The 26770-nt window shown below is 42.6% G+C and overlaps 1 protein-coding gene across 2 annotated transcripts in view; it reads left to right on the forward strand.

Annotated features, from left to right (window-relative positions):
• The first annotated feature begins 246 nt into the window (after window positions 1–246).
• The window catches only part of betaggt-II (geranylgeranyl transferase type-2 subunit beta), a 205696-nt gene continuing 179172 nt past the window's right edge, over window positions 247–26770 (forward strand). The window contains exons 1-3 of one of the 2 annotated variants that reach the window (XR_010849362.1): window positions 247–352; window positions 591–672; window positions 14319–14426. Coding sequence is in view for 1 of the 2 variants with exons in the window: in XM_067082092.1 (XP_066938193.1) it covers window positions 670–672; window positions 14319–14426 (111 nt within the window). In the remaining variant the exon portion in view is untranslated. The remainder of the gene's footprint in view (window positions 353–590; window positions 673–14318; window positions 14427–26770) is intronic. The other variant, XM_067082092.1, reaches the window with a different exon arrangement.

Raw genomic sequence — 26770 nt, forward strand, 5'->3', positions numbered from 1 at the left:
GGAAATGAACTTTAGCTTCATATGAGAATCCCAGACATGTCTATAATTCTTTTGAGAGAAAAAAAAGGAACCTGTAAAGTGTCAGATTGCTAAGGAAACAGAGGCCGTGATGAAAGGGATATAATATTCAGAATTTCCTTTGAGGATACTGAAGAATTATATCGTGTTTTTTTCTAATATCACCCGGAGCACGTGCGCACAACGCCCAAAAAACATAAAACAGTTTAATAGGAGGAATCACAAAGTATACAGTCTGTATTTGTCTGTTGTCAGTGCGTTAAAGGGAAGGTTCACAGGGTAGTTTTCCTCTCTAAAGCTGATTAAAAGATCCGCTCCCTGTTGGTAAATAAAGGTGAGGTGAAGTAAATCTTGCAGAAAAATATTTGGGTTCGTAATGTCCAAATCAGCTGATCTTGACATTCACGTTATGTAATCTTCCAAGAAATTAGATTTGAACCTAACAACGGATAGCTATCAATCCAAAACTTTTAAATACTTTTTATTGAATATAGATTGGAAAGAATAGAAATAAAGAAATAAGACAAAAAAATAACAAATCGTTTACTCTTCTTCCCGAAACATTCTCAAAGACTGTGGAGCAGCGTAAAGTGAGACTTGAGACCGTTTGTTTAGATCTCGCCGTGGTCTTCGCTCTATAACCCTTAAACTATGGTAAGGTTAAAATTGAGTTCGTAATGATCATTTTATTCATATTTTGTACTCCAGAGTATTCAGATTTGTTTCCTTTGCCCAGACTAACCCATGCCAAAGGAGGCCTACTGAGGTTGGCCTAGGGTTACTGCCAGTGAAGTTTGATTTTAAAACCAATGAGTTTAGCTGGGTCTTTTTCATAGGTAGGGCTATACGATTGTTCGTTTTTGTTTGAAAGACACAGTTTTGAAACTGGATTAAATTTGATATATATGTTTGGGTAGGCACTGTGCAGGTAGGACTTTGCAAGGCCCAGCAAAGGCCTGTGCTTTAGCCTACTGCTCAAAAGTAAGGCAACATGGTGCTTTATGTAAGCCTACTGTCTAGAACCGTAGACCTTGATTGCCTTGTGGATGCTAAGTAACAACAAGTAAAAAATGCGCCGAAGTTTCTTCTGTGCTATCGAGTTTTCTGTACAGCTTATAATGCTGTGTGAAACCCTCAGCTGCAGCCCATGAAACTTTCAGCCACAGCCCGGTGGGGGGTTGTGTTGAGGCTAGAGGGCTGCAATTTGGTATGTTTCATGATATGAGGGTGGATGATCATTATACCAATTTGCGGCCTTCTAGCCTCTGTAGTTTTTAAGATCTGAGGGCGGACAGAAGAAGTGCGGATGGACAGACAAATAGCCATCTCAATAGTTTTCTTTTACAGAAAACTAAAAACCCTGATGGTTTTTCTTTTTATTTCCAGTTTCATACATGTTAATAGCTTAATTTTGTGAATTCACAGGGGTTAGGCTAGGGTACTTCTCTTATTTAAAAGTAGCTTTGATGAATAAATTTTATGCATCATTTTAATTTGTAACCTCTGGGACATAAGTTAAATGTAGAAGTTTCTTTTATTAAGACAGTCATTATCTTTGCTCAACTCAGAGCACAGTGTGCCGAGGCTTATGTTCATTTAAATAGTTTTTAGTGTTAAGTCAAGGCATAATCAGTGCACAGTTCTTTTAACTGGCAAAGAATGTCATTTTCTTCAATGTCCTTGTGGTTTATTTTTTTGGTATGTTATTGATTTATAAGATACCTTGAAATGTGAGAATGTATGGATAGTGAAGTGTGAGAATGTATGGATAGCTTCATGTGTGTGTGTGTGTTTTTTTTTTTTTTTTTTGCAGTAACTGTTAATACAGGAATGGGGGAATGGAATGTATTTTTAACAAATAAAGAAAAGTAATATTCGTAGGCCTAGGAGCAAAGTCTGGACATTAAGAATATGTGTAACTTATAGAGATAAATATTTGAGAGTAAACCATCATTTTTGAAGTTAACTCAAATCATTTTTATTTTTGAAAACATAAAGATTCCTGCAACAAAAGCATAAGAAAGATTTTCCTTGAAGATCAGATGGTTGAACCACACAAACAGCCGTCCTCTCAGCCTGTCACTTTCCATTGCTTGACATTAGTGGATGTGTTTTAGTTTTTATTTTCCTAATAATTTTTCTGTTTAAAGTCTTAAAATTAATTAATAGTACTGTATTTAAATTTTTTTGGCCAAAGCTTAAGCAATATAACAATGTTGTAAAATATTTTTTGGTAAACCAGCAATATGTAATAAGTTCTTAGAATTTTTATATGTGGTAAATGATGGTTTTATATAAGTAACTTACCAAATAATTACATAGCTATTGGTTCTCTAACCTACGGCAGCTTAAAAATTCAAAATTCGTGTGGCGGTGCTACTATCATTAGTGTGTAGATGACAAGGTCCCGCCCACTATCCAGGACTTCAAGGAAACAACTCAGCAGATAACTCAATTTGTTTTCTGCCGGCTTCTAGTTAACATCGGAAGTTTTACGCAGCTGCTTCTTCGCTTTTCAGCTTGTTATTTGCTCGAAATTGGTGAAGTATTCAGAATCTGTTGCTTTGTGGCTTGCTGTCATTGGTGAATTGTTGTTTTGGGTTAACTGTAGAAATTACTTTAGTTAACGATGTTGGATTCCAGTTCATCCAGTGTTCGCTTCTGTTCTGAGGGTTGTAGAACAAGGTTAACTAAGCTTTCTTACAATTCTCATACAAAATGCATTAAGTGTAGGGGCCAAGAACGTAGTAAGAATAATACTTGCATGTCAGGATTGGGAGGATAAGAAATGGAAAACTTTGAAATCTCATCTAGAAAAATTAGAAAGAGATAGGAAGAGGAAAACAGCCATTAGGGCTGAGAATAGGGCCAATGCAGATTCCATTCCTTTTAATAATATAGGGGATGATAGAACTACCACTCCTCTAATTCCTCCTTCTTCTCCTATCCTAAGTCCTCCTACTTTACCATCTACAGTAAAACCCTTGTATACGTGGGGGATGTGTACCGCACACCCCCCCACAAATAGCTAAAATCTGCGAATACTTAGAACCCCTCTAAAAACACTTAGAACTGCCTATTTTGATAGTTTAAACACAAAAAAGAACTGCCTATTTTGATAGTTTAAACACGAAAAACCCCTCTAAAAATGCTTATACCTGAGTGTTTTAATAGTTTTATCACAAAAAGTGCATTTAGTCATGAAAATTATATGAAAATACAGTAATGAGTAGATACGTTCCACAGAGAAATCTGTGAATACGTGAGTCTGCGAATAGTGAGACCGCGAATACAGGGGGTTTACTGTAAAGCGTCCTTCCCCAGGGTTCTACAGCCGAGTCTTCCTAGTTTCCAAAGCAACTGGCGATAGGAGGCCGGTGATAGACCTATCAACATTTAACCTCTGTATCAGAAAGACGAGGTTCAAGATGGAGACTCCTCGAACAGTCTTGGCAGCCATCAGAGACAATGACTACAGTCAGTCCCCGGTTATTGGTGGGGTTCTGTTCCGATGGTGTGACAATAAGTGAAAATCTGTGATTTTCGAGGCTTTTCAGTGATTTTTGGTGCTTATCAGCGCAATAAGTGCCAAAATATTGGAGCCTCTGTTAGGTATGTATCAGCACCAATACAGGCAGTCCCCAGTTATCGGCAATCCGGTTTTATGGCGCTTGTCTAGTGACAATGATAACCGGATTTTCGACACTGATCTCCAGTTATCGGTGCCAATCCCCGGTTATCGGAGCTGTTCCCCGGCTATTGACACTGGGGATTGGCGCTATATCGCTGATTTTCGGTTGTCGCCGATTTTCGGTTATCGTCTTGCTGTCAGGAACGGAACCCCTACTGATAACCAGGGACTGCCAGTGCACGATTATCAGCACTGATAAGCGGAAATTGGCGATTTTCTTCACTAGACAAGTGCTGAAAGACCGGATCGCTGATAACTGAGCCTGCCGATAACTGGGGACTGCCTGTACATGCTGGCCATAGATTTGAAGGACACTTACTTCCAGATCCTTATTCATCCCTCCTCCTGGAAGTTCCTTCGCTTCAGTCTCAGAGAACTGGTGTTCCAGTTCAAAATCCTTTGCTTCGGTCTGACAACAGCTCCCCAGGTGTTCACAAGAGTTTTCACCCTAGTGTGGACATGGGCTCATGCTCAGGGAATTTGCCTCCTAAGATATCTTGACGACTGGCTGGTCTTGGCGAGTTCTCAGGAAAAGATCATTCGAGACAGGGATCATCTTCTCCAATTTTGTTGCAGCTTGGACATCGTGATAAATCTGGAAAAGTCCAATCTTCATCTCAGTCAAAGAATCCTTTACCTGGGAATGATCATAGACACTACCTCATCGAGAGTCTTCCCATCAGATCAGAGGATAGAGAAGTTCAGGACAGTGGCTCGCTCCTTCCTATCCGAACGGAACCAACCTGCTCGGCAATGGCAAGTGATCCTAGGACTTTTGACTTTGCTAGAGAAGCTGGTTCCTCACAGCCATCTTCATCTTCATTCCCTGCAATGGAGGCTGAAGGAATTTTGGTCTCCAGCAAGGGACTCCTCAGTGACAGGACCCTCTGTTGACAGAGGTAAGAAGCAACCTTCTGTGGTGGTTGGATGATGAAAACCTGACAGTGGGAGTGCCTCTTCATTCTCCCCCTATCAACAATTCAGTGGACCTCATGTCCAGGTACCTTCCAGGCAAGAGGAATGTAGTGGCTGGCAAGTTAAGTCGTCGGGGACAGGTTCTAGGGATGGAGTGGTCTCTGCATCAGGAGGTGGCAGACAGGCTTTTTCATCTGTGGGGGAGACCAATGATAGACCTCTTCATGACAAGGTTCAACAGGAAGCTAGAGGTCTATTGTTCAGTTATTCTAAATCTCTTCACTGTGGCAGAGGACACCCTTCAACATCCTTGGGACAACCTGGACATCTACACCTTTCCCGCCCCTTTTGCCTGATCGGTCATATCTTGAACATAGTGATGATTTCACAGAATCTCAGGATGATCCTTATAGCTCCTTTATGGCCTCAAGCAGAATGGTTTGCAGATCTAACTCTGCTCTCAGCGGTTCCGAGAGAAATACCCCTTGGCACAATCTTCTCTGTCAACCTCATGTAGAGTGATACCATCAATCGGTAACATCCCTATCTCATCACGGTTGGAGACTATCCTGTATCTCCTGCGAGCGAAAGGCTTTTCTCGTAGAGCAGCAACACAGATGTCTGGTTACCTCAGAAGATCTTCTTCAGCCGTGCATCAGGAGAAATGGGCCTTCTACTGTGATTGGTGTCATCGGTGGGGTTTCTCTCCACTCAGAACCTCAGTTCAGTGGATAGCTAATTTTCTGATGCTCCTTAAAACAGAAGTTAAGTATACCTTAGTTTAACCAGACCACTGAGCTGAATAACAGCTCTCCTAGGGCTGGCCCGAAGGATTAGACTTATTTTAAGTGGCTAAGAACCAATTGGTTACCTAGTGACGGGACCTACAACTTATTGTGGAATCCGAACCACATTATACCGAGAAATGAATTTCTCTCACCAGAAATAAATTCCTCTAATTCTTCATTGGCCGGCTGGAGAATTGAACGCGGGCTCACCAGAGTGCTAGCCGAGAACTATACCGACCAGGAAAAACACCTTACTGTTTCTGCTATTAAGGGCTACAGGGCTGCCTTGGAATTGGTTCTTCGTTTGAAAGACGTGGACCTAACTCTCTATGCTGCTCAAAAGTTTTGAACAGTCTTGTTTTCCTAGAGAACTGAAACCTCCTACCTGGGATCTGACTCTGGTGCTAAGCAGTCTCACTTGAGCCCCAAACAGATTACTGCATTGGTCATCGGACAGGAACTTGATCCTCAAGATGGTTTTCCTTCTAGTCTTGTCTTCTTCAGAAAGAGTGGGAAAACTCCATTTGTCCTGGAATTTGTGGCTAAGACTCATAACCCCTTGGTTCATGATGACAGGTTTACCTCCTTTTCCATCCCTTCCCTGGGGGATTTCGTTAATGACAATCCAGATGAATTGCTCCTTTGCCCTGTCAGAGCACTGTGTTGCTATCTAAAAAGGACTTGACATCTCAGACTGGGATGCCAAAGACTTTTTGTTAGCACAGGCTGGATCAAGAAAGAAGTGTCCAAGAATACTATTTCGTTTTGGCTTCATGAAGTGATTAGGCATGCCTACTCCTCATTATTTTCTACTGCCAATACTGTGCATGGAAGAGCACGTGACATTAGAGGACTAAGCTCCTCCTTGGCATTCAAGAAGAACTTGTTTGTTCATAGTATCCTGAATGCTGGTTCTTGGCTCCGCCAAACCACATTCACTTCCTTCTACCGGAGGGACATTGCCCACAGGTCCTTGGACACTTTTTCCTTGGGTCTGGCAGTGGTTGCTCAAGTTGTGTAGCTCATCCAGTGCCCCCAGCAGGACAGTTTTGTATCTTGCCTAAGATAATGGTATGAAAGTAAGGATAATTGAGATGACTGGTCTCTTTTCCTTCCCCCTTTTTCCTTTCTTCTCTACCTACAGGCTGTAAGAAGGTGGTTCCATCATATACTGGAACGGGCCAGATACAGATGAGTGAAGTAGCCTTCCTGTTAGTTTGTTTTTATTCTACACAAATATACCTAGCAGTAGCAAACCCTTCCTCTCTCTGAACTTCCTCTGATGCAATGAATTTCTGCATTGGACTTAGCCCAGTAATCTGACTGTTGGATACCCATATATCTATTAGATCAGAGGCTTAGGTCTCCTTCCTCTGAATTCTCTTATTCAGGAAATATGACCAAGTGTGCCAAACCTCCAGTCGGTTCAGGATTCTCTTACCTCCCACCAAGAGTGAGTCTATCTTAATGTTAAGACCCGGGTTTGTTCCGTGTATAAACAATAACAAATTTAAATTAATTTGTATTTTTCATAGCTAACAATGTGGTCTTAACATATACTGCCCACCTCTAGCCACCCCTCTTTCAGTTAACAATGGGCTGGAAGAAAACTGAGACATCACAGAGTTGAGATAAGGTCGCTACCCGCTTCCCATCTCACCTCTGTGACGGATGCCAGATGCTACCAATTCCATGCATAAACAATTCTTGTTTTTATTTTTACTGGTTTCCAGCTGGCCAGAAGATTTATCCTAATGGTAAGACCAACAGGTTTGTTAGCTATGAAAAATACAAATTAATTTAAATTTGTCTTTTTATATCATATTTAATGAGGATTAACACAAAAATTCCCAGGATTTGGGTTACTGATCATGATTAGGGATTGGAATATGGTAAGTCTTCTATGCAGATGGGAATTTGAATAGGTGACTTTTGAAGGACAAGATTTGTTAATGGTGGTTAATGGTAGCAAAGATATTGTACATTTTGTTTGTTTCAGTTACCAGTACAGTACTACTAGAATTGCCTTAGTTTGGCTTGACACAGTGGTAGTATGCTGACAACAATAACTGTTGATCATTTTTTCATAGAGTGCTTGGTCTTTCATAGGCTGTCTGTCAACTGATACTGATGTTTTATTACAGTTGATGAGAGGTATACTGTACTTTCAATATGCAGATATATTTTTGAGAGTAGAAGGAGAGGAACAGCACAAGTTCCTGCTAAAGAACTTTGATGTTAAATAATTCCATAAAGTTCAAATGGTTTCATAAAAAATTTTTCCTCATGTCACTGTCATGTGAGGAAATGTAATTCTTGCTGAACATCTTTACATAGAGGACTCTGACTGCAAGTGTTGTCAGTCAATTGCATTGACTGGTAGTTGAGTTCTGCGTAAGAATTTTGATTCGAATACTGTAATATTTTTCATTCAAATTATCTGAGATCTTTGGATTTCATAGCTTTCTTAGCATGGACTGGTATTTCAGCAGGATTTAACTGGTGAAACAAACATGTCATGAATAACGTACTCTTAAAAAGTATCATGACCAGACTTGATATTTTTTTGCAAGTGTTAAAATGAGAAAGTTTTATATAAGTAACTTACCAAGCAATTACATTGCTGATAGTTTCACTCGCTTGGCAGCTAAAATTTTTAAATTTGCAGGTCACGCTATTTTGTTTTGGTTAGGTGACTCGCCCCGCCCACTTTCGGGGAAAGAGAGGATCAACTAGCAAATGGGTTTCAAATTGCTTCTGCTGGCTGATGGCTGTACACCAGTTATTAGCAGTAGCTTATGGATTTTTGGAATTCATCTTTTCCTGTTATATTTCATCATTTGGTGAAGTATTCTGTCTTGGTAGCCGTTACTGTAAGGCATATTTAGATAGGGTTAGGAACTTTAATTGAACTGACTATACAGTACTGTATATTGATTTTGACTATAGCTAACTTAGTTTTATGTAATGTCAGACTCAAGTTCTTCTAGTTTTAGGTATTGCAAACAAAAGAATCTTATGACTCTCATACGATTTGTAAAGGCTGTAGGGGACAAGTTTCTTCAGAGGATTTAAGGTGTAGCGAATCTTTTGATTGGGACTTGAAAAAATGGAATACTAAAATCACATTTGAACAAAATGGCTAGGGATAAGAAAAGGAAAGCTACTGCTAGGCAGACCAGCAAATCTTTAGCTAACCAGGATTCTCATAGTTCTGTGAATTCTGATAATGTTGACGTCACTGTTGATGTTCCTGTAATTTCTCTTAATCCCATTGTCAACCCCTCACCTGCACAGCCCTCTCCTTTGCCTGGCTGTCTCGCTTCCGAACTCAACCCCATGACCAGCCTCGAGTTTAAGATCGATAAAAGGTTGAATTGATTGTCAAACCCATCACACAGTTAGCGTCATCTGTTAAATTGCTTATGGATAGCAAGAGTGAGTTGGAGCACCCTGTAGTGCCCAGTGTTAGTGTTGTGTTGGCGGAGAGCACAGTAGTGCCCAGTGCAAGTGAAGTGTTGGTGGAGGAGGTGGTTGCCTGGCCCACCAATTCTCCTAGGCAAAGGTCAATGACATACGCCCCTAAATGCCACTGGAAAGGCGTTTCCTTGGACGTTAATTGTTTTTCGTCTAGTTCGGAGGATTTTTCTCCTAAGTAGCAATGGCGCTTTGTAGATGAGTCACGCCCTTTGAAAAGACACACTAGTGGTGCTTAGCATTCTTCTCCAACGCCTTGCAAGAAGTCAAAGGATACATTGGATAGTCCCCATCCTTCATGTAGTGGTTGGGATAGCCCGGAGCGTTTTTCTTCCGTTCTTTCCTCCAGCAGTGGAAAGTCAGAATGTGACTTCTAAACGATCTTCATCTCGCAAACGCTCATCCTCACGTAGAGTGTCTCCTCCTGAGTGTCCTCCAGTACTGTACCTGAATCTTCCTTAGCTCCCGAGCGCCCTGTAGTTACGGAAGCTCCCGTTGTTATTGAATGCCAAACATCACCTAACCACCCGAAGGCATATAAGTGCCCAGTAGCACCCGGACTTTCTTCAGCTTCCGAGCGCCTGTCTTCTCTTCTACGCCATAGAGCACCCGAGTGCCCTGTTACTGCCACAGACACGACTGTTATGAAGCGCCCGCGTTCGGCCGAGCACCTTTCTTCCATTGTTGATGCTTCTCTTGCTTCTATTCATGTTGCAACACAAACAGTCATTGTTGATTCTCCAGCATTTCAGCCTAACCTGCTTCAGCCCTCGGTTATTGTGCAGTTGCCTTCTACAGTGGACCCTATCCAGGTCAAGTTGGACAGCATTTTGAACCTTTTGAAAAAGGCTCCTTTGGCTCCCCAGTCCACAGATTTGGCCTTGTCACCTGTGTCTTCTGACAATGAAGAGGATGTTCTTGTACAAGACACTAATCCTTTGGCTTACATGTCATTGCTAAGGTATGTATTAGCTACCTTCCTGAACTTCTTCTCTCCTGCAGCTCCTTCCTTGCCTGCTTCTGCTTTCCTGATGGAGGTGCAGTCGTCGGACTCCTCTAAGCTGCCGAAGTTAGTGCTTTGTTCTTCAGCAAAGAAAGCATTGAGTGGTATCGATGGATGGCTCTCGGAGAAGAGGGAGTAAGGCGTGCCATCTTTAGTTTTCCTCCTTCTAGGCTGACCAAGAGGAGACATCTTTTGTATGCCAGAGGGGAAGCTCCTTCCCTGGGAGTTTCTGCCGCCTCCCAGAGTAACTTCTCAGGATTAATTGATTCTTCACAAAGATTGGCCTTTTCTTCAGTTAAGATCTTATTTTTTCTTTGGAACTTTCTCACCTTTTCAAAAACCTTTTTTTAGGTTTTTGAGGTCCATAGTTTTATGGATTGGGCTGTGGGTTCTCTAGCCCGTAAGATTAAAGACTGTGCGACTGCACCGGAAGATAGTTCCTCTGACTGGTTGGGGGTACTATCATGCATTGATAAAGGGATCAGAGATGGTTCTCAGGAGTTAGCTTCCCTTTACACCATTGGGATTTTCTTAAAAAGAGGGAGCTGTGGTGTTTGTACACCTTAAAGGGGTTAACTCCTTCTCAAAAGCCTGCACTTTTGTTCCCCCAGGACTGTTTCCCTTTGCTTTAGACGCCCGTTCCCAGGACTGCCCCTTTTGGAGTAACAGACAAAGGTCTTATTCCAGATCTCGCTCTGGGAACAGATTTGTGTCAAGAACCATCAAGAAGTCATCTTCCCAAACGTCCTCTCGCAAGTGAGAACATTCCCCTCCAAACACCAGTAGGAGCCAGACTCCTCTTCTGAGAGAGATGTAGCAAGAAAGGGGCCGAGCCTTTGATAGTCAATGTTCTCAAGGGAGGATACTTTTTTCCCTTCCAAGAAAAGCCTCCTTTAGTCAGCTCTCCAGAAACATTGATGGAATACTCCAAAGGCTCAAGGAGGTTTTTGGCCCTCTCAGAGGAAGTCCCGTCCCTCCTCAGGAAGGGGGCGATAGGGACAGCAGAGAAAAAGAATTCCCCAGGGTTCTACAATCGTCTCTTTGTGATGCCAAAGGCGTCAGGAGGCTGGAGATCCGTTTTAGATGTCAGTGCCCTGAACGTCTTCGTTCAGAAGACAAAATTCAGAATGGAGACAAACTGTACTGTCCTGTCAGCCATTCGCCAGGGATAGTAGATGACATCATTAGACATGCAGGACACATATTTTCATATTCCAATACACCATGAGTCGAGAAAGTATATAAGGTTTGTCTATGGGAACAAAATCTTTCAGTTTCGCACCCTATGTTTTGGGCTCTCAACGGCACAAGTATTCACCAGAATCCTAACTCCCCTTCCCAAATGGCTCCATTTGATGGGTATCAGGATCTCCCTATACCTCAACAATTGGCTTCTTCGAGCCCAACCAAGGGAAAAGTGTTCAGAGGACCTTAAATGAACTCTTGCCTTAGCACAGTATCAGGGGCTGGTAATCAACTTTCAGAAGTCCCAGGTCATCCCTGCTCAACAAAAAAGAGTGGAGTCTTGTCTGCAGACAGTAAACAAGTTCCTCAACCTCGATCACTGCTCAGCCAACGAGTGGATGAGCCTTCTGGGAACGTTATTATCCATGGAACAGTTCATTCACCTAGGCAGACTTCACATGAGACCTCTGCAATTTTACTTAAGGGTCAGCTAGGACGGGAAGGTTTTTCCCGACACCTTCAAGTTTTGCATCTCCCCCAAGATCGAGGAAAACCTGCTTTGGTGGAGTGTAGAAGGAAGACTAGCAGAAGGGAAGTCTCTTCTTCCCTCGAGCCCCAACCCAGATTTTTACTCTGATGTGTCGGACCTAGGTTAGGGAGCTCTTCTTGGCAACAAGGAAGTATCCAGGACATGGTCCCTAGAACAGAGAATGGTATATAAATGCCAAAGAACTGAAAGCAGTACACCTGGGACTACAGTTTTTCAGCACAGAAGTTTTGTGAGAAGACAGTGGTGGTCCATTTGGACAGCACAACTTCCCTGTCCTACATAAAGAATCAAGAGGAAAACACTCTTTCTCCCTTTACATGATAGCAAGGGAGCTTCTTCTTTGGACGAATCGAAACCAAACAGCTCTTCTGACTCAATTCATCCAAGGGAAGTATGAGTCGCCAGAAGCAGGTACTTCCCACAGAATGGACTTTGGATCATCAAGTGTGCCAAGATTTATGGAAACTGTGGGGGACACCTATTCTAGACCTCTTTGCCACTTCCAGAAATCATTGACTCCCTCTGTTTTGCTCACCAGTACCAGATTCTTTAGCAGAGGGCAACAAATGCCATACTTCAGGACTAGTCCAACAAGCTCCTCTGTGCCTTCCCACCTCTCAGTATGGTGAGACAGGTGATGAACAAATTCCAGCTACATCAGAATGTCTCATTGATCCTAGTAGCACATTTTTGGTCAATGAAGAGTGTTCCCAGACCTCTTCGAATTTCTGTTGGATTTCCCAAGACTGCTACCTCAAAAACATCATCTACTCAGACAACCCCACTTTTGGCGGTTTCATCAGCTTCTCAAGCTATTGCCAAATGCAGGCACAAATCCTCTGACAAAGTATATCAGGCTAAGTGGGCAATATTTCAAGTTTGGTGCAAGTCCCATAGAGTTTCCTCTTCTCAAACATCTGTGACAGAAATAGCAGATTTTGTGCTATATTCGTAAACTGATAGAGACCTTTCTTCAACTACGATCAAAGGATATAGAGCCATGTTAGCCTCAGCTTTCCGGCAAAGAGGGTTAGATCTCTCTTCTAATGACGATTTGTCTGATCCTATCAAATCGCTTCGATACCACAAAACAGAAAGAGGTAGCAGTAGTTCCTTGGAATTTAGACGTGGTCCTTAAGTGGTTGTCCGGCCCCCATTTTGAGCCATTACACTCAATCTCTTTAAGAGATTTAACCAGAAAGACCCTGTTTTTAGTAGCCTTGGCAACAGCTAAATGGGTCAGTGAGATCCATGCAATTGACAGAAGAGTGGGCTTCTCTCAAGGGAATGCTGTTTGCTCTTTTTCTCTTGGATTTCTGGCTAAAAATGAATCTTTGTCTAAACCATGGCCATGTTCTTTTACCATTAAAAACTTGTCAGAGGTTGTTGGCCTGGATGAGGAAGAGAGAGTTCTGTGTCCTGTAAGGGCCTTAAAGTACACTATTACTTTCACAGAACAAAAGGAGTACGTGGTTCATCTAGTGCTTTTTGGTGTTCGGTTAAGAACCCCTCGTGCCTTCTGTCAAAGAATGTCCTGGCAGTCTTCCTCAGGAATCTCATTTCGGAGCTCATTTCTTGATTGGAGAGGAGGTTTTTTACTTGTGTAGAGTAAAGCACATGAAATCAGAACAGTAGCAACTTCCTTAGCTTTCAAGCGTAATTTTTATCTTTCTTCCATACTGCAAGCCACTTTTTGGAAGTGTCACTCAGTGTTTGCTTCGCATTATTTAAAAGAAATTGAAACTGTTTTTGATAACTGCAGTACATTGGGTCTGTTTTCAGTGGCTGGTGTGGTGTTGGGTCAGGAAGTGTAGGAAGCAACCCTTCCTATCAATCTTCACCTTTAACCAAGGGTGTTGAAGTTTTTAGGGGAGCCTGGGGATACATTATGCCTGGAGTACCCTCCATTTCTTTTATGGTTGGGTAGTGGTTATTTTTATTATCGTGGTTTTGGTGGTTACAGTATGTTTTCTCTGGTTGTTTATTTTGTACTACGCCCGGGGTAGTGGCAACTATTTTTTGTCTTTGTGAAGCAATCGGAATTGTCCATTGCTGCAAGGTACCCACTGAAATAGTAGGTGACTCTCTGCATTACTGCCACGCCACTATGTGATAAGACAAGTGCCATCCAGAGGCAGTATCTTCCTGCAGTGGTTGGCTTATCAGGTAAGGAATCAACAGGCATTATTTTAATGCTAGCAACCTAGTCTGTTCTCTAATTCATTACCATTTTTAATGTTTTGGGGTAGATATGTTCATTCATCCCACCTCCTGTCAGTGTGGGAATCAGCAATGTATTTACAGGCGTACTTGGTAAGTTACTTATATAAAAATGACATTTTTATGATAAAATAAAGTTTTATATATACTTAACAAGGAATTGCATGATTTGAGCCCACCCTCCTCCCCATGCATGAATATAAGGGCATAAACAAATTGAAGCCCATTTGCTAGTTGATCCTCTCTTTCCCCGAAAGGGGGCGGGCCTAGTCACCTAACCACAACAAAATAGCACGACCCGCGAATTTCAAAATTTTATCTGCCGAGTGAGTGAAACTATTAGCAATGTAATTACTTGGTAAGGATATGTAAAGCTTTATTTTATCATAAAAATGTCATTTTTGTGGTTCTGTGATATGATTTATTATTTTACTGTATATGCAGTTTTTAAATTTTCTTTTCTCTCAACAGGCAAGTCATCCTAAGGATGTTGTTATAACAGATGAACACCCAAAAACACTTTTACTGCAGAAGCATGCAGATTACATCATAGGTTACAGCAAAAAGAAAGAGGACTATGTAAGTATATATTGTTCTACATAAGTAGCCTTCTGTTTTTATTTTGCTTCTATACCATAGTGTTCATACATGAGCAAACTGTGCATGTTGCTCACTTGCAGTATTTTGATGAGGGATTTAATCTTTAAAAAGAAGCATTTCAAATTCTTCAGTTGAGAATCCAGTGTTAGAGGGCTCCTCCACTCTTATTTACACGTCGTACTTGTGTAATTAAGCTTGGGTTGCAAACTGCGTTATTTCAGCTGAACGTCCTGGCGGACCAACTCAGCCGTTGGAACCAGACTCTCCCTGCGGAGTGGACCCTGCACCCACAAGTGTGCCTAGATCTGTGGAATCTGTGGGGCACTCCCATAATAGATCTCTTCGCTACCTCCAAGAACCATCGTCTCCCAGTGTTCTGCTCGCCAGTTCCAGACCCACTGACTCACTTGGTGGACGCCATGCTCCTAGACTGGACGAACCTGTTTGCCTATGCCTTCCCTCCTTTCGGGCTCATCAGGCAAGTGATAAACAAAGTGAAGTTCCATCAGAATGTCGAACTGATCCTCGTTGCCCCATTCTGGCCAAGGAAGGAGTGGTTCCCGGACCTGCTAGATCTCCTGATAAACTTCCCAAGGCTTCTTCCTCAAAGGAAGTCGCTTCTCAGACAACCCCACCTAATGAAGTTCCACCAGGGATTGTCCACTCTCGCTCTGACAGGCTTCAGACTGTCAGGAAGCTCATCAGAGCCGAGGTTTTCAAGCAAGGCTGCAGAGGCTATTTGCAGGTGCAGAAGGGACTCCTCTAGCAAATTATACCAATCCAAGTGGACAGTCTTCAGGGACTGGTGTAGAAAAAATAGTATCTCCTCTTCTTTGACGTTTATAACTCAACTTGCCGATTTTTTCATTTACTTGAGGGATTCAAGAAAATTGATGCCATCAACCATCAAAGGTTACAGAGCTATGCTGTCCTCCGTCTTCTACCATAGGGGGTTAGACCTATCAAATAACCGAGACTTGTCAGACCTCCTCAAGTCCTTAGACACAGCTAAGACCCCAAAACCTGCCCTTGCCTGGAATTTAGATGTAGTTTTGAGGTGGTTGATGTCTCCAGGGTACGAACCTTTAGAAGGTCTTTCTCTTAGAGACCTCACTAAGAAATTCCTTTTTCTGGTTATTTTAGCAACGGCAAAGAGGGTTAGTGAAATACAGGCCATTGACAAGGAAGTGGGTTTTTCACAAGGTAATGCTGTTTGCTCGTTCACCTTGAATTTTCTGGCCAGGAACGAGTCTCCTTCCAACCCGTGGCCTCAGTCCTTTACCATTCAGAACCTCTCCGAAGTGGCTGGCCCTCAAGAATTGGAAGCTTCTTTGTGCCCCGTTAGAGCTATCAACACTTACTTAGCCGGAACGGCCAGCATCAGAGGACGTTCCTCTAACCTGTGGTGTTCAGTGAAAGATCCAACCAAACCTTTGTCCAAGAATGCCCTGGCTTTCTTCGTCAAGGAACTCATTTTGGAGGCGCACAGACACATCAACGAAGAGGACTCACGCCTAGTCAAGTCTCACATTCACGAAGTGCGCTCAATAGCAACTTCAGTGGCTTTCCATCATAATAAGTCACTTTCGCAGATCACACAGAGCACCTTCTGGAGGTCGAAATCGGTGTTTGCGTCTCACTACCTTAGGGAGGTCGAAGTTGTGTATCAGGACCTGTTTGCGTTAGGTCCCGTATCGGTAGCTGGCTTGGTTTTAAGGGGAACACACTAGGGGGGTAGGTTCTTTATCCTTCCTTCCCCCTGTGGTTTTATGGTTGCTGAGTTAATGGGAAGCTGGGGGTGCTCAGTTCACCTGGAGTACCCTCCATTCTAGTTGAGCTGCTGTGAGGGTATAGAGAAGGGGGATGTATTTAACTAGTTTTAGGTTAGGCGGTGAGGCCCGTTTTTCAGTCTGGTTGCTTTCCAATTGCTCAGGGCAAGAGCAAAGGAAAGTCATCCCTTGTCTTAGTCAGCAGTGTACTTCCCTGACTACTTGGGTTGTTATGGAGCAGAGTAGCTAGCAGTGCTTACGCCCAATGCCTCTGCAGGTAATGGAGCTTCAACCAGCAGCAGTACCTCCCTGCAAAAGCCCATCTACCAGGTAAGGTGACTCCTACCCTTTTGTTGGTAGGGATCCTTAAGATGTCCATGGTTAGAGTTTGTCCCTTTCTTTTTTGTTTTTTTTTTTAATGTGTAACCTTTCAATAACTGATACCTCATCCCCTGCCCTTCCACCTTAAATGTGGAATCAGCTTTTACAGTGTTTTGGTAAGTCATTATAATGAAAATGACATTTTTATGATAAAATGATGTTTCATTATACTTACCAAAACACTGTAACGCAAAACCTCCTCCTCTCCGTGGGGAGACGTTATCTCAGGTTTTCACTAATTGTGTATGCCGAGAATGAAACTGACCTGGGTTCATGGGTATGTCGCCTTCCACACCACCCCCACCGGCATCCGGTGGGGTTGGGTCTCCTGCCAATTATATCAGCGTTCCAAACAAAGTTTGAAAATTTATATCTCGGACTTGTCGATTTTAAGAGGTAAAAGCTTTTACAGTGTTTTGGTAAGTATAATGAAACATCGTTTTATCATAAAAATGTCATATTTATGCATTTTGCTTTGATTTTTGTCCATCATTCTTAACCATTGCAGTAATTTTATGTCAGTGTGAGCAACATTTTTCCATCTTCTTCAGACAGCCAGTTTATAGCACAGTACTGTATAGTAAAAGCTTTCATTTTTAAACATCTAACTTACCTGGTAGTTATATATATAGCTTAAGTCCCTGACGTCACGGCAGAATTTCAAAACTCGCGGCAATCGCCGATCGGTAGTCAGGTGAACCACCTGTCAAGCCCTCTACCCAGGTACCTGGAACCATTCCAACTATTCCTCAGATCTTCCCTGCCGCTGTGTCGGTAACATCGATGGAATTTCGCTCGTAGCCTGTGTTTTTCGCAACTTATTTTGGTGAAGTACACTTTGGCTTGGCTTTCGCTTGTTCGCTTTTGGATTTTCTTATAACATATCTGACTTCATCGAGTGTGAAAATGTGTGTGTGGGGATGCAAGCGGCTTGCTAAAGTCTCCTTGGATCCCCACTTAGTATGTCTGAAGAACGGGAATGAAAGACCGGCTCAGAAGAGCCAAGAGTACTGTTTCTCACTCTTCCAGATATTCCCAGGGAATAGTTAATTCTTTTCCCCTTGATAACTATCCTATTGATCCTTCTCCCGTAGTGGTAGTCTCTGAACCCCCTACTGAAACAGGTAAGGACCCAATACTTAATGATTTGTTGGCTGCCATTCAGACCCTGGCCCAACAGGTAAAATCCCTCTCAGAAGACAGGGATAATATGTGATCGATAATAAGAGATCTAAAGAATACAAATGTTAATATGTTGTTAGTGCAAGTGCAGTGGAGGGTGCACTGGGTTTATCGGTCCTGTTGTGCTCCTAGTCCTAGACCTCTTCCAAGCTCACCAACCCCTGTGAGAAGGAAAGTCGACAGAGCGAAGGGAGGCAAGAGGCTTTAGCTACCGAACAGTCGTCCCCTCGAAGCGTACCTGTTGGCGTTTCCCAGGACGCTCACCCTCGCCATAGGAAAGGCGAGGTTAAAGTTTTTTTTGTCCATTGGTTGCTGTCACGTCAACCGGAGGAAGCTTTGACCGATGTCGCGCAGGCGCCAGTTCTCAAGTAACCTCTAGGTTTGACGGGACAGCGAAAGTTAAAGTATGGGCGCCAGGGCGTCGGGCGTCGGCTGGGCGCCAGGACGTCGGCGTCCGAGAAGCTGGACGCCAGGATGTCAGGCGAGAAGCTGGACGCCTGGACGTCAAGTGTCCGAAGTTAGACGCCAGGACGTCAGGCGTCATGAAGCTGGACGCCAAGACATTAAGCTTCAAGAAAATGGACGCCAACACGCCAGGCGTCAAGAGACTGGACGCCAGAGGCGCCAGGCGTCAAGATGATGTTTTTGAAAAGACGCCGCTACTTCCGTCTAGTGTAAAATCGGAAGAAGAGAATGATAATATCTCGCATTCTCCTGTGAATCTATTGTAGAAATTTCTGACGAAGACAATATAAAAGGCCATCAGCTTTTATCAGACTTGAAAAGGCTTATGAAGATATTTTCGGAAATTTTTCCCAGAGAAATTTATCTGACTGCTCCTCGTTCCCGCCTTCAGAATTTACTCTTGTGAAGGCGTCTAAGAGGCAGCATTCTGAAGAATGGATACTTTCGAAGGAGAAACAATGAAAGACAGCCTTTGTTTTTCCTCATATATCTGATGTCGTGTATGGATAAAGGACTCGGAGATAGTTCCAACGAATCAACTGCACCTTTCTCAGAATTTGGGACTCCTGAAGAAAAAGGGCCCATCTTTGCTCTTTCCTGGCTAATGGGGTCACGTCCAATCAAAATCAGAATTGATTTATACCTTTTCCTCTCACCCCTTCTCTCAAGGTTTGGTATAGAGGCCTTTTCATCTTTGGCCCAGAGAACCACGTAAGATTTAAGATCTAAAACAGCAAGAAAAGTCCTACCACGACTTTCATCGCTAAAAAGAGTAAGGCTGAGGTTCCTGTGTTTCAGGTATTTCAGCTCTTTCATGGTCGACCCTCTGATAGAGGTTCCTCTAGGGCGGGTAGATGAATGATAACGCAAGAAGAGGCTCCACACAGGGAAGAAGAAGGACCTGCCTTTCTTCTCCTGCAGACTCTTGGTAGGAGCCGGACTGTCCAGCCTGAGTAGGCCCCCTCTAGTAACAAGACAATTCGACCTTTCTGCCAAATGCAACGACAGAACCAAGGCAAGGTTCTACAGCAACAAGTGTCTATGATGTTGCAAAGGAGACCAGACAGAGAGTTCAGGATCCGAATTCCCAGGATTCTACATTCGAGTTATTCCTGATCCCCAAATACTTGGGGGTTAGAGACCGGTGCTAGACGGGATTGCACTCAATTTTTTTTTTTGTGCAATAAACAAAGGTCGCTATAGAAACGACAAAATCGGTTCTAGCAGCGGTCAGACAGCATGACTGGATGGCCTCACTGGACCTCCAGGATGCGTATTTTCACTCCCCCATGCACCCGATCTCCAAGAATTTTCTGAAGTTCGTCCACGGGAAAGGTTTTATAGTTTCGGTCTCTCTCTTTCGGCCTAAACAGACAAGGTTGACGTCTGGCTCTGGAGCAAAGAGACCTCTCAAGAGCAAGTTACCCAATATTGAGGGACGTCATGATAACACTTCATAGACTACAGATTGTAGCCACAGCAGCAGCCGAGGACTCTTCCCTTCCAGCCCCAAGGGTAGCTCTCCTACTAAGAACAAACATAGACAGTTCTATTCAGTCAGGATACCGGGCTGCAAGAGCGTGGCGGACAATGTGCTGCCTTCCAGACATCCTCCTCTTCCTCCTTCGGATTGGTACCCGCGTCTGCGGAATACCCTCCTCGGTCCATTATTGACGATGAGAAGGAAATAATTGCCGAGTTGAGGCTTCCCCAGCCTGTCCCCAGCAGCAGGAAGCCCGCATATAGCTTCACTATAAAATATGCAGCAGACTTTGTCTTCCCAGCTGCAAGCGTGACAACCAGGAAAACAGAAGAATGATAATAGACGTCCAACTAAAGGTTTTGGCGTCCAGAAGTTTAAGACGCTGAACGTAGTGAATGAAACTCTAGACGCTGGATGCAGTGGCGTCAAGCATCTAGGAGTGAAATACCATGATGACAAGCGTCAATGAACCCAAGACGTCAGCGTCGAGGCATTGGACGTCAGGGCGTCAGGCTTCAAGATATTGGAAGCCAAGACGTGGAGTTGGCTCAGGACGCAAGATGCACTGGCATCAGCGTCTAACAAAGAATTAGGTCTACTGATAAACAGATAGAAATCTCAGCCAATCCCATCCCAAGAGGTTCTATGCCTTAGGATGAAGATTCAGAGTCAGGATTTTCGGGCTTTTCCTTTATTATAAAGACAGGACAAGCCTCAAGAAAATTTCAGAACTTTATAAAGAGACAGTCATGCTTGGCAAAGGAATGGATGAGTCTGCTGGGAACCCTTTCTCGCTGGAACGGTTTGTCTCCTTTGAGAGGTTAATTCTATGCCCGTTACAGTTTCATCTAAATCGGAACTGGGACAAGGAAATAGAACTGGAGACCAATTGCATCCCCATTTCCGGAACCAATAAGACCGTATTTGTAGTAGTGGAACGTCCCGTCAAGCTCCAGGAGGTCCCTTCTCTATATTAGAGGAACCCAGACCTAGTGTTGTTATCCGACTCTTCCCCGGACTCAGTATGGGGAGCAACACGAGGGAAATAAAAAGTCTCGGGCTCCTGGACCAGAGAGCAGGAGGATTTAAACATCAATTAGAAGGAATTAACTGCAATCCTTCTAGCTCTCAGGAGTTCGAACACAGTGGGGAACAAAGAGGTGCAGGTCAACACCGACAACACGGCAGCGTTGGCCTACATCAGCAAACAAGGGGCACTCACTCCAGGTCTCTATACGAGACAATAAGAGAATCTCTTCTTTGGGCAAGGAGGAGAATGTAAAACTAGTAACCCACTTTATCCAAGGGGAGAAAAATGTGAGGGCAGACATTCTGAGCAGGAAATAAAGTCCTCTCAAAAAAGAATGAACGCTACATCAGGACTTTGGGATGTCCTTGCATAGATCTCTTCGCCACAGCGCAAACGAAGAGGTTGGACACTTACTGCTCTCCAGTACCAGATCCCGGGCTATATACATAGACGCGTTCCTGGTGGACTGGTCCAACTTGGACGTGTATGCATTTCCCTTTATTTCAAGATAATACACAGGGTACTGAAAAAATTTGTGTCACATGAGAGGACCGGAATGACCCTTGTGGCCCCTTACTAAACGACAAGAGATTGGTTCCCAGAAGTACTGGATTGGATGGTGGACATTCCGAGGTAGCCTACCTCAGAGAGTAGATCTACTCAAACAACCCCACTTGGAAAGATATTACCAAAACCTACAAGCGCTACTAGTAACTGCTTTCGGACTATCGGAAAACTCACAAGAGCCAGAAGTTTTTCGAAGGAGGCAGCTGGGATATCGCAAATCAAGGAGGTTATCCACCATTAAGGTATACCAATCCAAGTGGGAGGTATTTAGAGGATGGTGCAAGGACAACCATGTGTCCTCTTCCAATATTTCTGTAACCCAAATTTGTATATAGAAAACTCACCAGCATGGAACCTAGACGTGGTCCTGAGGTTCCTCATGGGGGTAGGTTGGATCCCCTTGCAGAGGGCATCTTTAAAGGACCTCACCATGAAAACTCTTTTCTTGGTCAGTTTGGCATAGTGAAAAGAGTTAGTGAGATACATGCCTCTCAGCAAGAATATAGATTTTATAAAAGGCAAGGCAATCTGCTCACTGCAACTAGGCTTCCTTGCAAAAATGAATACTCATCACAACCCTAGCCCAGAACGTTGAGATTCGAACCTAACGGACATAACAGGGGAGGAGAGAGAGAGAGTCCTATTCCGGTAAGGGTTCTAAGGCTCTACCTGGATAGGACAAAGGACTTTAGAAGGAATTCAGAAGGGCTTTGGTGCTCAGTCAAAAAGCTCTCTGTATAGATGTCGAAGAATGCTCTGTTTTATTTTATCAGACAGTTGATAAAAGAAGCAAATATGGAATGTAGAGAGATAGACTACAAGATTCTGAAAGTAAAGAACTGAACGAGGTCAGGGCAGTAGCAACCTCTGTAGCTCTTAAACAGAACAGGTCCCTGCAGAGTATCTTGGACACGACCTTCTGGAGAAACAAGTTAGTATTTGCCTCTCACTATCTAAAACAAGTCAAGACATTATGCTAAGATTGCTATACGCTGTGCCCGTTTATAGCATCTAATTCAGTAATGGGAGAGGGAATACCCCTACAATCCCATAAACCAATACCCTTTTTCTTACCTTGGAATTGAGAATTTTTATGGTTGTTTGTGAAGACTGACGCAGTCTTTGGGCAATCATTGGGATGAAAGTTCCTTGGTAGAGCCCGGAACAAGGGTATTGAGAGGAGGTCTAGTCACATAGAGGTTATACACCGGTTGACAGCCCTAGAGATTTTCAGCCCCTGGGTGGATCGCTGGATCTCTTAAGGAATGCAGACATAATGAGGGAGTTCATTGAAGTCAGCTTCCTTAATCCAATCCTATAAAATAATACCCTTTGTTCTTGCCTTGGAATGGTTGAAATTTTATGGTTGTTTGTGAAGATTGAACAGATCTTCCACAATCATTGATTTTAGTCAGATGATCATTTTGTTCCTTGGTGATGCCCGGAACAGGGGTATTATAGGTTGTCTGTCACATAGAGGTTGGTACATCGGTTGGCAGCTCCTAGAGGTCTTCAGCCCCTGAGTGGATCGCTGGACCTCTTAAGGAATACAGACATAATGAGGCGGAGTTTATTGAACTCAGCTTCCTTAATCCAATTCCATAAAACAATACCCTTTGTTCTTACCTTGGAATGGTTGAAATTTTATGGTTGTTTGTGAAGATTGAACGCAGTCTTCCACAATCATTGATTTTAGTCAGATGATCATTTTGTTCCTTGGTGGCGCCCGGAACAAGGGGTATTATAGGTTGTCTGTCACATAGAGGTTGGTACACTGGTTGGCAGCTCCTAGAGGTCTTCAGCCCCTGGTGGATCGCTGGACCTCTAAGGAAAGCAGACAAAATGAGGGAGTTCATTGAAGTCAGCTTCCTTAATCCAAAGAGGACCAAGAAAGTTGGTTTATTAAACTTAAGCAAATTCCAACGATGTTGGCTGTCTCTGACCCTCCACCAAAGGTGTCAATCAGCTATATATATAACTACCAGGTAAGTTAGATGTTTAAAAATGATATTTTCATAATAAAATAAATTTTTGAACATACTTTTACCTGGTAGTTATATATAATTAAACCCCACCCTCCTCCTCTAGAGACTAGGGCATGGAAGATCTGAGGAATAGTTGGAATGGTTCCAGGTACCTGGGTAGAGGGCGCACAGGTGGTTCACCTGACTACCGATCTTTGGCGATTGCCGTTAAGTTTTGAAATTCTGCCGTGACGTCAGGGACTTAAGCTATATATATAACTACCAGGTAAGTATGTTCAAAAATTTATTTTATTATGAAAATATAATTTTTCCTCTTTTCACAATTATTTAAGTAACAATTAAGCCTTGGCTAGTGCTTGCATAATTATTTGCCAGCAGTTACTTCATAGGCATGTGTCAAGCCCTTTTTTACTGGTAGACTGCATTGTGTAATGCCTTATTGGTCAAGTTGTTGTTGTTGTGGTTCCCCAGACTCTGTTATGCCAGGAAGGTCAAGTGTGGAGAGTTAATGTTCCCTAGGCAGCCTTGATGTTGGGTAGTTTGAGTAGGGTTAGGATCCTATGATGTTAAGTAGATGTAACTAGGCTAATTAAACTTATGAAGTTATTGCCTTTTTGTTATTGAACTAAAACTTTATGGTGCCTGACATACCTCAACACATACCTGGTATTTTTTATTATATCTTTTTGCTTTTCTAGACTTAATGGCAAACCATAAGTTAAGTTATGGCTATAGCTGAGGTTGACACTTATTTTTTCTGAAGGGGGAAATGTTTGCACTAGACAATGAATGTGGAATTCCACTTACTGGTCTAAGGTTTTCAAGGATAGGCATAATTGTAGTATAATGTACTCTGCTTGAAACATGGGTAAGGGTGTCAGATCAAGCGGTCATGTTATTATCATTTTCAAAGTCAGGAAGGTCACACGTCACACATGTGGGTTTATCTTCCATGATTATTTTCTGAGTGGAATTCTTTAGAGATAGGATTCTGAGGAATGTCAAGTTGAGCAACAGAGGCATCAGCTAGATTTAGTGCCTCTTTCTTTATCATCCAATGAACGACTCCATCTTTTTGCTAATTGTTTTGCAGGAACTGATTAGCGAAAGTAAAGTAAGAGGTGTGTGCCTAAACAAATTTTTGTTTGTTAGGTCTGTATTTAAATTATAAATACTGAATTAAGTATTTATATTTTTTGTTTGAAATCTCACATACAGTCATACCTCAGCCAATCGACTTAATCCATTCTAGAAGGCTCTCCTTTAACCAAACTGTCCTTAAACCCAGCAAATATTTCCCATGAGAAAGAATGGGAATTGGATTAATCCTTTCTAGACCGCCAAAAACACAAAATTAAAAACATTGTATTTTTGTATAATTTCTAGCATGCAGAAGTTATAAAAATAAAGTAAATATTTGAAATAAAAGCAGTTTCATTCTCACTGTACCTGTAATTGGGAGAGTCGATGGCACATGTGGTGGGTGGTGAGGAAGGTGAAGAGGAGAGGTTTCATTGTTTAGAAAAGGAGTTCTATTCCATAAAACGGCAGACAGCTGTGCTTCGGAAGTTGTTTATTCTTTCTCTTTTCTGCTGCTTCTTGAAACTTTTTTTTTTTTTCATTAAAAACCTGTCCAGTTATGCTTGTATATGCCTGTGTTTTAGAATGTCCTTAAAGTGAGAGAAAGTATTGTAACTCAGTAAGCTTATAATGTGGTTTGCTACAGGTTTGTTAGGATGATATTTTTCAAGAAAACTTTGCACTTCCCCGTAATGTGCACACATTTCTTTTATTAATAAACTAGAGACATCCTATGTTCCCTTCTACTCAGAAGACAGCTTCTTAGCTGTTATCAGTTGCTGCTCCCTCTAAAGGTCTTGCAGTTCTTTGTGCTCCACCACTAACTCCACCCCACCAGCATCACTCAACTTCAAGCCCATGAACTTGTGGAGGCACAACACCCTCCACAACAGGCTCAGCCTCAGGCCTTCAAAGTCTCTCTCTGCTACAGCATCTGACCACAATTTTCTCTAAGCAGAGTTCATTGTCCTGTAAGAGACATCCCCACCATGCTTTGTCTACAAGGATTATGATATGGAGGATGATGAAGTACTGGTAGTTCTTCCAGAATTCTCTTAGGTCTAGCTCTGTATCAGAAGTCACTTCCAAGCACCACTGGAATAGTATTTCTTGAATTAGAGATGACCTGCTAATCTGTGTAATGGGTAAGAGGAGGCATGTTAGGGGGGCAGGAAGCTTACACCTGTATGAAATTAAACTCCCACAGCAACTTGGCCTCTAAGTCTGGAGGATGAGCTGGAGCATAGTCCATCAAAAGAAGGACCTTCAGAGACAATTGTTTCTCTGTGAGGTATTTCTTGATGGTTGGGCTAGCCACTTCATTCATCCACTCAATAAAAAAATTGCCTGGTTACTCCAAGCCTTACAACAGTAAGGCTTGGGTAACTCAGGCAATTTATTTTATTTTTCATTACATTATTTTGCTTAAAAACCCTTGGGTTTTCTGAGTGGTAGGCAAGCAAAGGCTTCAGTTTTAGGTCCCCAATTGCATTCCCACAGAACAAGTTATCCTGACCTTCATTGGCTTGTGCCCTGGCTGTGAATTCTCGTCTAGGATGATGTAGGTCTTCTTGTAACAAAACCTATGACCTTTATATAGTGATTGAACTTTTTATCTGGATTTCCCAAGCCATCATGACTAGCTTTGAAGTCTTGAGTGCTATCTGTATCAACACTTGTTCCAGGGATGGGCTTTAAGAGATCAGCATGTCATTAATTGTCTTGCCTTTTCACATAAGATGTCCTCAGAAACACTACCACTGGCTAAGTGGTTTCACATATCCAAATAAACAAGTTTCTCAAATTCATCATTTGTCTGAGACCTTTGTTTTGTAAAAGGTTTCACTCCCTTTGAAACACCAGCTCCTTTGATGGCCACTATATACATTTTATCACAGTAGAAATTGTTTGTTTGGTCACCCCATACTCCTGTGCTAAGTTCAACCACCTAGACACCACTTTCATGTTTTTCTATAATTTCATTTTAAATCTATAGATATTCTCTGTCTCTTTGCCTTTCTGGCTCAAATAAGAAAAGACAGACACAGACTAGAAAAATGTGCACTGAGACCCATACTTAGACTGAATCCTTTCTTGTGTTTCAGCTGGGAACCACAAACATGGCGTGCTTAGTCCCATACATCTTTTAGCTGGTCATCTTGTTGCCTTCAAACCAAGCACAAGTCCATTAATGGAGCAGATTTTTCTTTGGTAAAATATCCCCTAACTGAATTGTCTGTTAATCAAGATGTCAGTTAAATGAGGTATGACTGTATTTGTTATGAAAATAATTTAGACTAAACTAAACAAATGCAAGGATGTTGAAACCAGTTACTTAGAAATTGTAATTTGCCTGCCAAGCATAGACTGTGTCTCTGGCT

The sequence above is a fragment of the Macrobrachium rosenbergii genome, chromosome 37, assembly GCF_040412425.1.
Source record: "Macrobrachium rosenbergii isolate ZJJX-2024 chromosome 37, ASM4041242v1, whole genome shotgun sequence".
Taxonomy (NCBI): Eukaryota; Metazoa; Arthropoda; class Malacostraca; order Decapoda; family Palaemonidae; genus Macrobrachium; species Macrobrachium rosenbergii.